The sequence below is a fragment of the Bos javanicus genome, chromosome X, assembly GCF_032452875.1.
Source record: "Bos javanicus breed banteng chromosome X, ARS-OSU_banteng_1.0, whole genome shotgun sequence".
Lineage (NCBI taxonomy): Eukaryota > Metazoa > Chordata > Mammalia > Artiodactyla > Bovidae > Bos > Bos javanicus.
Window position 1 is genome coordinate 67,361,722 of NC_083897.1, and position 16,827 is coordinate 67,378,548.

General features: G+C 35.5%; 1 protein-coding gene across 1 annotated transcript in view; it reads right to left on the minus strand.

The window, feature by feature from the left end:
- The window catches only part of LOC133243087 (dachshund homolog 2-like), a 298,941-nt gene that overhangs the window by 139,697 nt on the left and 142,417 nt on the right, over positions 1 to 16,827 (minus strand). Inside the window, exon 4 of the mRNA XM_061409548.1 lies at positions 138 to 273. Within this exon, the coding sequence (XP_061265532.1) occupies positions 138 to 273 (136 nt within the window). The remainder of the gene's footprint in view (positions 1 to 137; positions 274 to 16,827) is intronic.

Here is a 16,827-nt window from a genome sequence, read left to right on the forward strand (position 1 = left end):
AACAATTCACCATTTTATAAAACCATTTAAATCAAGGAGGCATCAGCTCCCCCAGATTTTTCCCCCTTCACTATTGCCTAATGAAGAATTTCCTGAAAGATTATCTTTCAGTTCCTTGCTTCAGGTGAGATACTCACCTATTCTCTCTGAATGGTGATCCATCTGAGAGGGAGAGCTGGACACGCTGCTGCTGGGGCGGGAGGAGGTCTGGCTCCCAGGGCGATGACTCTCTTCCGGAGAGGGAGCAGGAGAAGGACTCTGTGGAATCCGTTCCTTATATAAAAGGAAATACAAAAGGAAATGTCATCTTGCACCGAGTTTTTGATGTTGGTGGAATCCATAATGTTAGAAATGTTGACCTCTCATCTTTAAACTGAGTATATACCTGATTTTAAAATACCTGATCATAAACATGTATCTTTAAACAAAACCATATTTTTTGATATTGGGAAATTAATGGGATATTGTGAGGTTTAAATAAAATAAGAAAGTGAAAGGCCTCAGTGCTATGCCAGATACATGGTAGAACTCAAGAAAGGTTAACTTGCACTTCCTTTCCTAGGAAATTCACCAATCGAATTTATGAGGTGAAGTGATTATTATTAGTGAAGGTTTGTTATTATAAGCTTCTACAATGATATAACATTCAAGCCATAACTTGGAGGGTGAGCCTACTACCTGAGTAAGAAGATCTCCCAAAGGTAAACACTTGGAACATTGGAATAAAACTCAAAAACAGTGGGAGGACCTGGTACATGTTGTGTCTTTCTGCACTGAAAACATTATGGCAATAATATATGTGTAATCTATCACACCTTAGGAATTTATTTTTAATGTTGGCAACAAAACGGTTTGATGGTCACAAGACACAATGATGGGTGTTTGAAACCAACACTAAGACCTATTATCAATTTGTTCAGTACAGTCGCTCAGTCATGTCTGACTCTTTGCGACCCCATAGACTGCAGCCCACCAAGTTCCATGGAGTTCCATCACCAACTCCCAGGGCTTACTCAAACTCATGTCCATAGAGTGGGTGATGCCATCCAACCATCTTATCTTCTGTAGTCCCCTTCTCCTCCTACCTTCAATCTTTTCCAGCATCAGAGTCTTTTCCAATAAGTCAGTTCTTCACATCAGGTATCCAAAGTATTGAAGTTTCAGCTTTAGCTTCAATCTTTTCAATGAATATTCAGGACTGATTTCCTTTAGGATGGACTGGTTTTATCTCCTTGCAGTCCAAGTGACTCTCAAGAGTCTTCTCCAGCACCACAGTTCAAAAGCATCAATTCTTTAGTGCTCAGCATTCTTTAATTCAACTCTTAACCCCATACATGACTACTGGAAAAATCATAGTTTTGACTAGATGGACCTTTGTTGGCCAAGTAACGAATGTCTCTACTTTTTTAATATGCTGTCTAGGTTGGTCATAGCTTTTCTTCCAAGGAGCAAGTGTCTTTTAATTTCATGGCTGCAGTCACCATCTGCAGTGATTTGGGAACTGAAATGATTTTCATCAAATTTATAATTTAAAACTATAAAAATTAAACAATACTAAAAGGATGTTCGTTAGTATTGTTTAAATTTTTATAGTTTAAAATTATGAATTTGATAAAAATCAGTTCAGTTCAGTCACTCCCTCATGTATGACTCCTTGCAAGTCCATGGACTGCAGTACGCCAGGCTTCCCTATCCATTACCAATTCCCGGAGCTTACTAACACTCATCCATTGAGTTGGTGATACCATACAACCATCTCATCCTCTGTTGTCCCTTCTCCTCCTGCTTTCAGTCTTTCCCAGCATCAGAGTCTTTTCTAATGAGTCAGTTTTTTGCATCAGGTGGCCAAAATATTTCAGCTTCGGCTTCAACATCAGTCCTTCCAATGAATATTCAGGACTGATTTCCTTTAGGATCAGCTGGTTTGATCTCCTTGCAGTTCGAGGGACTCTCAAGAGTCTTCTCCAACACCACAGCTCAAAAGCATCAGTTCTTCAGTGCTCAGCATTCTTGATGGTCCAACTCTCATATCCATACATGACTACTGGAAAAGCCATAGGCTTGACTAGATTGTCAGCAAAGTAATGTCTCTGGTTTTTAACATGCTGTCTAGGTTTATCATAGTTTTTCTTCCAAGAATCAGTTCAGTTCAATTCAGTCATTCAGACTTGTCCAACTCTTTGTGACCCCATGGACTGCAGCATGCCAGACCTCCCTGTCCATCACCAACTCCTGGAGTTTTTTCAAACCCATGTCCATTGAGTCAGTGATGCTACCCAACCATCTCATCCTCTGTCATCCCCTTCTCCTCTTGCCTCAATTTTTCCCAGCATCAGGGTCTTTTCAAATGAGTCAGCTCTTTGCCTCAGAAGGCCAAAGTATTGGAGTTTTAGCTTCAACATCAGTCCTTCCAATGAATATTCAGGACTGATTTCCTTTAGGATGGACTGGTTTTATCTCCTTGCAGTCCAAGGGACTCTAAAGAGTCTTCTCCAACACCACAGTTCAAAAGCATCAATTCTTCGTCACTCAGCTTTCTTTATAGTCCAACTCTAACATCCATACATGACTGCTGGAAAAAAAAAAAAAACATAGCCTTGACTAGATGGATCTTTGATGGCTAAGTAATATCTCTGCTTTTTAATATGTTGTCTAGGTTGGTCATAATTTTTATTCTAAGGAGTAAGCATCTTTTTATTTCATGGCTGCAGTGATATTGGAGGCCCCCTCCCCCCTCCCCCCCAAAAAAAAGTCTGACACTGTTTCCACTGTTTGTCCATCTATTTGCCATGAAGTGATGGGACTGGATGCCATGATCTTTGTTTTCTGAATGTTGAGCTTTAAGCCAACTTTTTCACTCTCCTCTTTCACTTTCATCAAGAGGCTTTTTAGTTCCTCTTCACTTTCTGCCATAAGGGTGGTATCATCTGCAAAACTGAGGTTATTGATATTTTTCTCAGCAATCTTGATTCCAACTTGTGCTTTTTCCAGCCCAGGGTTTCTCATGATGTACTCTGCATATAAGTTAAATAAGCACGGTGACAATATACAGCCCTGATGTACTCCTTTTCCTATTTGGAACCAGTCTGTTGTTCCATGTCTAGTTCTAACTGTTGCTTATTGACCTCCATACAAATTTCTCAAAAGGCAGGTCAGGTGGTCTGGTAACCCCGTGTCTTTCAGAATTTTCCACAGTTTATTGTGATCTACAAGTCAAAGGCTTTGGCATAGTCAATAAAGCAGAATTAGATGTTTTTCTGGAACTCTTTTGCTATTCTGATGACCCAGTGGATGTTGGCAGTTTTATCTCTTGTTCCTCTGCCTTTTCTAAAACCAACTTGAATATATGGTAGCAAATTTGGAAAACTCAGCACTGGCCACAGGACTGGAAAAAGTCAGTTTTCATTCCAACCCCTAAGAAAAGCAATGCAAAAGAATGCTCAAACTGCTGCACAATTTCACTCATCTCACACTCTAGTAAAGTAATGCTCAAAATTCTCCAAGCCAGGCTTCAACAATACATGAACCGTGAACTTCCAAGGAGCAAGCGTCATTTAATTTCATGGACTCAGTCACCATCTGCAGTCTAGCCCAAGAAAATAAAGTCTGTCACTGTGTCCATTGTTTCTCCAACTATTTGCCATGACATGATGGGACTGTATGCCATGATCTTAGTTTTCTGAATGTTAAGTTTTAAGCCTCCTTTTTCACTCTCCTCTTTCACTTTCATCAATAGGCTCTTTAGTTGCTCTTCGCTTTCAGCCATAAGGGTGCTGTCATCTCCATATTTGAGGTTATTGATATTTCTCCAGGTGCTCGTGATTCCAACTTATTTTTCATCCAGCTCAGCATTTTGCATGATGTACACTGCATATAAGTTAAGTAAACAAGGTGACAATATACAGCCTTGATGTACTTCTTTCTCAACTTGGAACCAGTCCATTTTTCCATGTCCTGTTCTAACTGTTGCTTCCTGACCTGAATACAGATTTCTCAGGAGGTAGGTAAGGTGGTCTGGTATTCCCATCCTTTTAAGAATTTGTCATAGTTTGTTGTGATCAGCACAGTCAAAGACTTTAGCATAGTCAATGAAACAGAAGTAGATGGCTTTTATTTTTCTTTCTTTCTGTAATTCTCTTGCTTTTTCTATGATGCAATGGATGTTAATAACTTGATCTCTGGTTCCTCTGTCTTTTCTAAATGCAGCCTGAACATCCCAAAGATCTCAGATCATATACTTTTGAAGCCTAGCTGGGAGAATGTTGAGCATTACTTTGCTAGCATGTAAGAATAGTGCAATTGTGTGATGGTTTGAATATTCTTTGGCATTTTCTTTCTTTGAGGTTGGAATGAAAACTGACCTTTTCCAGTCCTGTGGCTGTAAAATTATTGATAAAAATAAAATAAAATGTTTATTTTATATAGCTCTACAGTAACTGTTATGGTTCTCAGGATTTTTATCATAAATAATATTGCTATAAAGCTCTGAAGTTATTCACTATGTTTATGAATCACAAACTGATGAATAAATTTGACATTTAGTTAATTTGATCAATTAAAAATACATTATTGTTTATCCATATATGCAATAAATGTGACTGAATAATAGACATTCTGGGACAGAGAATATTTGTTTTATTATATAACTCATTCATAATGAATTTCTTAAAGTTCTGTATATTTATATGCAATTAAACATCAGTATTCTAATCACCATAAGATTAAAAATCAGTTTGTCAAATATGTGTTTATATATTTTCACATTGATTTTGCATGAAAAGCCCCAAACTGATAAATTCTTCAAAGAAAAACTGTTTGCTTAATGCAAAATTAATAATATGAGAGTTAAAGTCTATTATTTCATTAGTAGATGTTAAGATTTTCCAAAGTTTATCATTATGGCAGACAGAATAATATCATTAGCTCAGCAAAAAATGTTTAGTCCACGTCCTAATAGTTGAACTTGTGAATATGTTATCTTATATGGCAAAATGGACTTTTCAGATGTGACTGAGAACCTGGAGATAGAGCTATTACATGGCTTAACTTGAGGGTAGAAAGGAAAGTCAGAGGAAGATATGATTATTGAAGAATGGTCAGAGAGATAACCTGGAAAAGGGAAGGAAACTGATACTATCCTGGAAGCTTACAGAAAGAAATTCAGCCCTGTGATTTTAGCTCAGTGATACCCATGTCAGACATCTGACCTACAGAACTGCAAGCTAATAAACTTGCATCATTTAAAGCTATTAAATATATCATACCTTGTTCCAAAAGTAATAAGGAACTAATACAGTCATCTGTGTAGTATGTTCATTTTTAAATGATGTATAATGTTATTTAGTATTCAGTAAGCATCTGATAAATTTAATGAAATGAATAGTGGACTTTGAGTATATTAGCTGCAGTATCATATAGTTATTAAATACTATTAATTGTAAATATATTACCTCTGAAAGGCTTTATAACTTTTGTTATGCTTCAAACACAATATTTTATGACAGAGAAATATACATGCATTTATATTTAGTATACAGTTAAATATACAGTTGTAATACTCTATATACAGGAAAAGATAAAAAGATACATATAAACAAAGCAGAAGATAATATTTTTTTTCCAAATAATTATATATGTTGTTTAGAGGGATAGTATGGGCATGGATAGCAAATTATATATGGCTTTTATAATACATTTTTAAATTTTTTGAAAAGTTCATCAGTTGTGAAATTCAACCTAAAGTGCAGTGATTAAAATTATAATCCCTAAATAGCATATGTACACACACACCAATGAAAGGAATTTCATATATGAGGTCAAAATTATTTTCTTACTTTTCACTGTTGTGTAGTCTCAATGATTCTATGCTAAAATATGTATAAAAATTGTGGAACAGTCTTTGAATTCTAACATTGGTTATTTGCTGAAAAATATTTAATTTAATGAACTACTTTTATCTTTAATGGACTGGTAAGTGAATGGATAGGGACAAAAGTACAGCAGTTATTGAGCAAAAATAAAACTGAACAAACAAAATCACTGTGTAGTGGTAAACAATAATCATACATAGCAATATATCCTGCCATAATAAAAATGGAAAATTTGGGAATGAATTATAAAGTTGATGGTTTAGAAAAAAAGAGAATTCAAGTGATGTGACCTTGCCCATTCTGCTTAAAAAATGAATGGTCATTCTGAATTTTTTTTAATTGAAAGAATATCTACACAAATAGAAAATGCTATAAATAATGAGGAAAATTTACAATGCTATAAAGAGGAATCCTCCAAAATGTTTTAAAAGTACATATGATCAAATACTATGAACTCAAATACTTTACTTTTAAATTCATCTTTTGCCATTGTCAATAGCACATCAGGTGGATATTATTTCAAATAACTTTGAAAACATGATTTAGAGTTACAATAACATTTTGCATAAAACCACAGTTCATATTTAAGATTTGTAGCCTGCACTTACCAAATTCAATCAAAATTCAATTCATTGTTATTGTTTCCTAAGGCATCACAGAGGTCACATTTTTTTTCACCATATAAACATTAGATGAGTCCAATACCTTACACTGATTAAGAATTAGGTGGGTTTTTAAAATACCTGTATGGAACTGGAAACGTTAATTTCTTCTAAAATAATCAATAGTTATATAACTAATTTCTACTTTGCAAGTAAACAGATCCATTTTTAAGGCCTGTAATCAGTATGCATCTATTTAGCTACTTAACTGCAATGTGCTTCGGGTCATTAGGTGGTTACTGTTGTGTCTCAGCCTAGTTAAATTTTCACAGCAAGTTAATCTGTTTTATTACAAATGAGAAGACAAGGATAATGTCTTCACCACTTACCAAATACAGGGTTAACAGTATTTGCAACAAATCAGTAAGGACATTAAAAAGGAAAATTGAAAATCTAAAACCCAAATCATTTTATTCATTCATGACTTAATTTTATTTGGCATTTATGACTTTTACAACCCTGTTACTTTTCATTTATTTCATTCAAGCCCCTTCAAAAACAGCTGTAGCTCTTCTAAATCACTGCAGAAATCTTCTCCAGATTCAGTCACTGTAGCAGAGAAGGGAGATTTCCAAAACTGATACATACTTACCCAATGAAATCCCGAATTTCCCTTGCAATTAGTAAAATTATCTTCAGTAATAACTCAAATTTCTAGCATATAGTTATATAGTTCAAGGCTTACGCTGAAGAAGAAAGAGACATTATAGAAAATACTTCTAATTAGTACATGTTATTACTTCCTCTTCTATCATACTGTTTTCATTTTTAGCAGGTACATATGGTCAAAGGACATTTACCTCATATTAAAAGATTTAAGAGTACATTTGAACCTTGAATAAAGAGCAGGGTCAAAGCTAAGGAAAATTAGCTTTATATGGTTTAACACAATCAATAGAGTATAGAACTTAGTTTATTGGCACTAAGGTATCAACTCTACCCTTTTTAATGGAGATCTTTTATTTCATCTCAATGTATTTCTTTACATACCTAGATATGGCAAAACACAGAACTTGTAATGTACTAATGCATGCATATTATACATGTGTTCACATTTATGTATATGTGTGTATAGTTGACTTTTAAGAACACCTATCTCATTGTGTTGTATCTATGATATTCTCTTATATTGATTCTTCTCAAGCATTTGGTGGGGTTATGTAATATATAATTTGTCTTTTTTTATTTAATTGCAATTCAACTCTCACTGTAATTAATCTCCCAAATGTTAATCTCTTAATAAGTTCCTAAAGGATTTAATGGCATTTCGCTGCTGAGGAGTGGCTTTTGGAAGTTTAACTGATACTAAATATTTTATTCATGCATTTGTCGAGATATTTTGCATTTAACTGATGTGTTCCTTCTGTACTGTCACCAGAGTGCTAAAGAAATAGAATAGATTGTAATCTGACAAATTTAAATAATAAAATCAGGAACAAGACTATATGTTTGTTCATTGATTTTGTTAACTTGGTTTACCACTAGTACTGAGAAAGAATTACATGCTTTGTTTTATCTTTGAATATTATTGGATGCATGACACTTTATGAATTTTTATGAATCAGTTTAAGAATTAATATATGTTCCACAATCATCAATTTACAATTGCATTTAGGTTAATGCAGATGGATATGGCAAGTTTTCATTAATTTTCATATGAGAGAGTCCAAAATCATAAGCATACCCTATCTGTGACCTATGTGATAGCTGGACAAAGTACCCTCTCACCTCTTCAATGAGATCAACTTATCCTGGAAGAGGCTGACAGCTTAAATGGAATCAGCTATAATATCTGTTCATAGGATGCAAATGCCCTCAAGTGGGAGAAGGAATAGTTCAGTGGAAATATGTATGGCTTGCAAATTATGTTGTAGGCCTGGGCCTCTGCCACCCACCCAAATACATACACACATACACAGCAAACAGCCCTCAATTCTCACACAATGCATCTTCATCACATGTTCTAAAATATAAAGTAAATAAATAATAAAATAAAATAAAATATAGTAATAGTTTTTCCTTTCCACAGAGCACTTAGAATAAGATTCACCTAGTGATTTTTTTCAGTGAATTTGAATTATCACAAAAAGTGCTCTCTGTGTTGACTAATTTTAATGCCAGATGTTCACATGCTAATGCCATTGCCCTGTGACCATTTCCAATCAATTCATTAATTGCCAGCTGCTCAGGCAACCAAAAAACACAACTCATCAGATGGTATTGGTAAACGGCCAAATAACAGCTTCCTACTCAAATTTCTTAAATTTGTTATCAAAGAAAACGACGATGAACTTTCCCACAAATATAGAAAAAATGTACTATGAGATATTTAAATGTAAGAAAATATGTGTTCATATCAGTCAGGTATTTTACCTATTCTGCTCTCAGGATTTTGCCACATTGTGTAATATAACAGAAAGATAAGTCTTAAAAATCTAATGATCATAATACAATTTCTAATTAATGTTATAGCTCTATTAATTATTAGCTACAAATGCTAATAGCTGAGCCAACAGTTAAGAGATCTGAGTCAGACCTAAGGACTCTGTGCCCAGGCACAATAATAGTCTCAATCTATTTTTGACCAAAAAACAGAAATAACAACAAAACTAAAACTAAAAAAAAAAAACAAAATATTTCACAACTTACAGTGTTGTTTTTTTTTTTTTTTCTGTCAGTTTTGGAATTAACGTCTATATCATTAATGATCATTATTTTAAAAACACTCCCCAATGTTTAATATCCAATGAATCATTAGTTTGCATTCATTTATGCAACAAACATTTATGGAGTGTATAATGTACCCATTGAAAATGACAGAAAATCCTACAGGTGCCTTCATATTGTGTTTATAAATGCACAGTTCAGACTACAGACTAAATAATCCACATAGAAACATTCAAATAGTTGGGGCAAATAGAAGGGGAAACAACAGAAATAGTGAGAGACTATTATGGGGGGCTCCAAAATCACTGCAGATGGTGAGTGAAGCCATGAAATTAAAAGATGCTTGTTCCTTGGAAGAAAAGCTATGACCAACCTAGACAGCATATTAAAAAGCAGAGACATTACTTTGCCAACAAAGGTCCATCTAGTCAAAGCTATTATTTTTCCAGTAGTCATGTATGGATGTGAGAGTTGGACTATAAAGTAAGCTGAACGCTGAAGAATTGATGCTTTTGAACTGTGGTGTTGGAGAAGACTCTTGAGAGTCCCTTGGACTGCAAGGAGATCCAACCAGTCCATCCTAAAGGAAATCAGTCCTCAGTGTTCATTGGAAAGATTGATGCTAAAGCTGAAACTCCAATACTTTGGCTACTTGATGCAAAGAATTGACTTATTTGAAAAGACCCTGATGCTGGGACAGATTGAGGCAAGAGGAGAAGGGGATGACAGAGGATGAGATTGTTGGATGGCAACACTGACTAGATGGACATGAATTTGAGGAGAAGGTCATGACAGAGGATGAGATAGTTCAATGACATCACCAACCGAATGGACAGAGAAACCTGGCATACTGCAGTCCATGGGTTCACAAAGAGTCAGACACTACTGAGTGACTGAACTGACTGAACTAAAATATTCAAAGGTAATTTAAAATAGAATAAAACTCAGATCAATTTTGATATTAAAATGGGCATCTCTCTCCAGTCCCCACCAGATCCCTAACCTTCCTTTTGTGACATCAAGATCAAAGTACTACAAGTTATCAGTTTCTCTGCAGAGGGAGAGTCCAATACCTGTATATGCGTCTAATGGTGGGGACCCCTTAGTCCTATTACTGATAAGAATTTGCATAGACAAATGTATATAGGAAAAGCTATTTCTTTCTCAGTCTAGCTCTCTGCCATGATCTTGGTTTCCACTTATTACTATTTCTATATGAGTCCTTGAGTATAAAACATAATAAAATATAATTAGCTTACACTGAGTATTTACTAAGTATAAGCACACTAAGTGTGTTAACAAGTTTGTCTCATTTAAGTATATATTAACACCCCATGTTATGAGGTAGATACAATTATCTTCTGCACTTCACTGCAAAATAAGGCAAATTGATGGGCAAGTATGGACAGGTAAATTCATTTTTCCTGAATTCACATAACAAGAAATTGTGCAATCAGAATTCAAATACAGGCATACAATCTGACTTCAGAGCTTATGCTCTTACCCATCATTCCATATTCCTCCACTGAAATCTTCTTCTTAATACATCTTACTTAACTGACAAATTATGATATATCTAGAGAGAAACAGTATATAATTCTATAAACTATTTTGGGGGGTGGGGTATCTGTTTCTTTTTCTTTCTTTCTTTCTTTTTTTTTTTTTTTTTTTTGATAAAGCAACATAACATGATTATTTGCAAATATTAGACCTATGCTAAATCAGTTAATTCTGTTCTTGCTCTCTGTTTTCTAATAGAAAATGATGACAATAATAATGGACTAAGCTTCTCGATGAGGGTGAAGGGGGTGAAAGTGAAGGAAGAGAGTGAAAGAGCCAGCTTAAAACTAAATTATTAAAACTAAATTAAAAAAATTAAGATAATGGCATCTAGCCCCATTACTTCATGGTAAATAGAGGGGGAAAAGATGGAAGTAGTGACAGATTTCCTCTTCTTGGGCTCTACAATCACTGCGGATGGGGACTGTAGCCATGAAATCAGAAGACATTTGCTTCTTGGCAAGAAAGTTATGACAAACCTAGACAGTGTGTTGAAAAGAAGAGACAATATCTGCTGACAAATGTCCATATAGTCAAGACTTTGGTCTTCCCAATGGTCACACATGATTGTGAGAGCAGGACCATAAAGAAGGTACAGTACTGAAGAATTGATGCTTTTGAACTGTCGTGCTGGAGAAGACTCCTGAAAGTCCCTTGGACAGCAAGGAGATCAAACCAGTCAGTCTTAAGGGAAATTGAGAGGGTAACAGGCAGGAAGGCCAGGGGTCTCCAAATGGAGGAAAGAGGCTGCAAGTGTCAGACATTTTTATCTCTCATAAGCGGCAGGAGGAAACAGACTAGCAATATTCTTTTCTTTCTCTATACAAATTAAAGAAATTTTCTCTTAAAATACTGATGCAATAATAACACCTGGTCTCACCTGAAGTTAACTATTCTCAAACCTTGAGTTAACCAAAGCATTTTTCTTATGGAAATGTTTGTCTTAAGCTATGTTAGTGTACTATGCATTTACCTCAAACTCTTGTCTTCAAATTGGTTCTGCCTAATGGCTCAGAACCTACTTGACAAACCAGTATGTTACACTCAGATATTGTTCCCCTAATCTATGTAAATGAAACTATTTGTATGGTAATCTGCCCTTCTACAAGACTCAAGTCAATCGTTTTTATGGCCCGGGATGAATCGCCTGCAGCCAAGACTATCCCAAAATACAATTTATGGATGAGGGGTCTGGTGCCATTCTGAGTTTTAAGACATTCCTTTCTTTCATTAACAGACTGCTAGTGACTATATAGCATCCAGCTGAAGACTATCAGGGGGGTACTCTTTCTGCCCCCTTCTGATGCCTATGTCAGAAACTTTCTCTATCTCCTTTATACTTTAATAAAACTTTATTACACAAAAGGTCTGAACAACCAAGCCTCATCTCTGGCTCCAGATTGAATTCTTCTCCTCCAGAAGCCAAGAATCCCAGCGTCTTTTCATGCTTCAGCAACAACTTTTTTTTTTTTTTTAAACTTTACAAATTGTATTAGTTTTGCCAAATATCAAAATGAATCCACCACAGGTATACATGCGTTCCCCATCCGGAACCCTCCTCCTTCCTCCCTCCCCATACCATCCCTCTGGGTCGTCCCAGTGCACTAGCCCCAAGCACCCAGTATCTTGCATCGAACCTGGACTGGCAACTCGTTTCATACATGATATTATACATGTTTCAATGCCATTCTCCCAAATCCTCCCACATTCTCTCTGCAACAAAGTCCATAAGACTGTTCTATACATCAGTGTCTCTTTTGCTGTCTCGTATACAGGGTTATTGTTAGCATCTTTCTAAATTCCATATATATGCGTTAGTATACTGTATTGGTGTTTTTCTTTCTGGCTTACTTCACTCTGTATAATACGCTCCAGTTTCATCCAACTCATTAGAACTGATTCAAATGTATTCTTTTTAATGGCTGAGTAATACTCCATTGTGTATATGTACCACAGCTTTCTTATCCATTCATCAGCTGATGGACATCTAGGTTGCTTCTATGTCCTGGCTATTATAAACAGTGCTGTGATGAACATTGGGGTACACGTGTCTCTTTCCCTTCTGGTTTCCTCAGTGTGTATGCCCAGCAGTGGGATTGCTGGATCATAAGGCAGTTCTATTTCCAGTTTCTTTAAGGAATCTCCACACTGTTCTCCATAGTGGCTGTACTAGTCTGCATTCCCACCAACAGTGTAAGAGGGTTCCCTTTTCTCCACAGCCTCTCCAGCATTTATTGCTTGTAGACTTTTGGATTGCAGCCATTCTGACTGGAGTGAAATGGTACCTCATAGTGGTTTTGATTTGCATTTCTCTGATAATCAGTGATGTTGAGCATCTTTCAATGTGTTTGTTACCCATCTGTATGTCTTCTTTGGAGAAATGTCTATTTAGTTCTTTGGCCCATTTTTTGATTGGGTTATTTATTTTTCTGGAGTTGATCTGTAGGAGTTGCTTGTATATTTTTGAGGTTAGTTGTTTGTCAGTTGCTTCATTTGCTATTAATTTCTCCCATTCTGAAGGCTGCCTTTTCACCTTGCTAATAGTTTCCTTTGATGTGCAGAAGCTTTTAAGTTTAATTAGGTCCCATTTGTTTATTTTTGCTTTTATTTCCAATATTCTGGGAGGTCGGTCATAGAGGATCCTGCTATGATTTATGTCAGAGAGTGTTTTGCCTAGGTTCTCCTCTAGGAGTTTTATAGTTTCTGGTGTTATGTTTAGATCTTTAATTCATTTTGAGTTTATTTTTGTGTATGGTGTTAGAAAGTCTTCTAGCTTCATTCTTTTACAGGTGGTTGACCAGATTTCCCAGCACCACTTGTTAAAGAGATTGTCTTTAATCCATTGTATATTCTTGCCTCCATTGTCAAAGATAAGGTGTCCCTATGTGTGTGGATTTATGTCTGGGCTTTCTATTTTGTTCCATTGATCTATATTTCTGTCTTTGTTCCAGGACCATACTGTCTTGATAACTGTGGCTTTGTAGTAGAGCCTGAAGTCAGGTAGGTTGATTCCTCCAGTTCCATTCTTCTTTCTCAAGATCGCTTTGGCTATTCAAGGTTTTTTGTATTTCCATGCAAATTGTGAAATTATTTGTTCTAGCTCTGTGAAGAATGCCGTTGGTAACTTGACAGGGATTGTATTGAATCCATAAATTGCTTTGGGTAGTATACTCATTTTCACTATACTGATTCTTCCAATCCATGAACATGGTATATTTCTCCATCTATTAGTGTCCTCTTTGATTTCTTTCACCCGTGTTTTATAGTTTTCTATGTATAGGTCTTTAGTTTCTTTAGGTAGATATATTCCTAAGTATTTTATTCTTTCCATTGCAATGGTGAATGGAATTGTTTCCTTAATTTCTCTTTCTGTTTTCTCATTATTAGTGTATAGGAATGCAAGGGATTTCTGAGTGTTGACTTTATATGCTGCAAATTTACTATAATCATTGATTAGTTCTAGTAATTTTCTGGTGGAGTCTTTAGGGTTTTCTATGTAGAGGATCATGTCATCTGCAAATAGTGAGAGTTTTACTTCTTCTTTTCCAATTTGGATTCCTTTTATTTCTTTTTCTGTTCTGATTGCTGTGGCCAAAACTTCCAAAACTATGTTGAATAGTAATGGTGAAAGTGGGTACTCTTTTCTTGTTCCTGATTTTAAAGGGAATGCTTTCAATTGTTCATGACTGAGTATAATGCTTGCTGTGGGTTTGTCATATATAGCTTTTATTATGTTGAGGTATGTTCCTTCTATTCCTGCTTTCTGGATAGTTTTTATCATAAATGGATGTTGAATTTTGTCAAAGGCTTTCTCTGCATCTATTGAGATAATCATATGGTTTTTATTTTTCAATTTGTTAATGTGGTGTATTATATTGATTGATTTGTGGATACTGAAGAATCCTTGCATCCCTGGGATAAAGCCCACTTGGTCATTGTGTATGATCTTTTAATGTGTTGTTGGATTCTGATTGCTAGAATTTTGTTAAGGATTTTTGCATCTATGTTCATCATTGATATTGGCCTGTAGTTTTCTTTTTTTGTGGGATCTTTGTCAGGTTTTGGTATTAGGGTGATGGTGGCCTCATAGAATGAGTTTGGAAGTTTACCTTCCTCTGCAATTTTCTGGAAGAGTTTGAGCAGGATAGGTGTTAGCTCTTCTCTAAATTTTTGGTAGAATTCAGCTGTGAAGCCGTCTGGACCTGGGCTTTTGTTTGCTGGAAGACTTTTGATTACAGTTTCAATTTCCGTGCCTGTGATGGGTCTGTTAAGATTTTCTATTTCTTCCTGGTCCAGTTTTGGAAAGTTGTACTTTTCTAAGAATTTGTCCATTTCTTCCTCGTTGTCCATTTTATTGGCATATAATTGTTGATTAGTAGTCTCTTATGATCCTTTGTATTTCTGTGTTGTCTGTTGTGATCTCTCCATTTTCATTTCTAATTTTATTGATTTGATTTTTCTCCCTTTGTTTCTTGATGAGTCTGGCTAATGGTTTGTCAATTTTATTTATCCTTTCAAAGAACCAGCTTTTGGCTTTGTTGATTTTTGCTATGGTCTCTTTTGTTTCTTTTGCATTTATTTCTGCTCTAATTTTTAAGATTTCTTTCCTTCTACTAACCCTGAGGTTCTTCATTTCTTCCTTTTCTAGTTGCTTTAGGTGTAGAGTTAGGTTATTTATTTGACTTTTTTCTTGTTTCTTGAGGTGTGCCTGTATTGCTATGAACTTTCCCCTTAGGACTGCTTTTACTGTGTCCCACAGGTTTTGGGTTGTTGTGTTTTCATTTTCATTCGTTTCTATGCAAATTTTGATTTCTTTCTTGATTTCTTCTGTGATTTGTTGGTTATTCAGCAGGGTGTTGTTCATCCTCCATATGTTGGAATTTTTAATAGTTTTTCTCCTGTAATTGAGATCTAATCTTACTGCATTGTGGTCAGAAAAGATGCTTGGAATGATTTCTATTTTTTTGAATTTACCAAGGCTAGCTTTATGGCCCAGGATGTGATCTATCCTGGAGAAGGTTCCATGTGCACCTGAGAAAAAGGTGAAATTCATTGTTTTTGGATGAAATGTCCTATAGATATCAATTAGGTCTAACTGGTCTATTGTATCTTTTAAAGTTTGTGTATCCTTGTTAATTTTCTGTTTAGTTGATCTATCGATAGGTGTGAGTGGGGTATTGAAGTCTCCCACTATTACTGTGTTATTGTTAATTTCTCCTTTCATACTTGTTAGCATTTGTCTTACATACTGTGGTCCTCCCGTCTTGGGTGCATATATATTTATAATTGTTATATATTCCTGGATTGATCCTTTGGTAATTATGTAGTGACCATCTTTGTCTCTTTTCACAGCCTTTGTTTTAAAGTCTATTTTATCTGATATGAGTATTGCTACTCCTTCTTTCTTTTGGTCCCTATTTGCATGGAAAATCTTTTTCCAGCCCTTCACTTTCAGTCTGTATGTGTCCCCTGTTTTGAGGTGGGTCTCTTGTAGACAACATATGTAGGGGTCTTGTTTTTGTATCCATTCAGCCAGTCTTTGTCTTTTGGTTGGGGCATTCAACCCTTTTTCATTTAAGGTAATTACTGATAAGTATGATCCCGTTGCCATTTACTTTAGTTTTCGGTTCGAATTTATACACCATTTTTGTGTATCCTGTCTAGAGAATATCCTTTAGTATTTGTTGGAGAGCTGGTTTGGTGGTGCAGAATTCTCTCAGCTTTTGCTTGTCTGAAAAGCTTTTGATTTCTCCTTCATACTTGAATGAGATCCTTATTGGGTACAATAATCTGGGCTGTAGGTTATTTTCTTTCATCATTTTAAGTATGTCTTGCCATTCCCTCCTGGCTTGAAGAGTTTCTATTGAAAGATCAGCTGTTATCCTTATGGGAATTCCCTTGTGTGTTATTTGTTGTTTTTCCCTTGCTGCTTTTAATATTTGTTCTTTGTGTTTGATCTTTGTTAATTTGATTAATATGTGTCTTGGGGTGTTTCGCCTTGGGTTTATCCTGTTTGGGACTCTCTGTGTTTCTTGGACTTGGGTGATTATTTCCTTCCCCATTTTAGG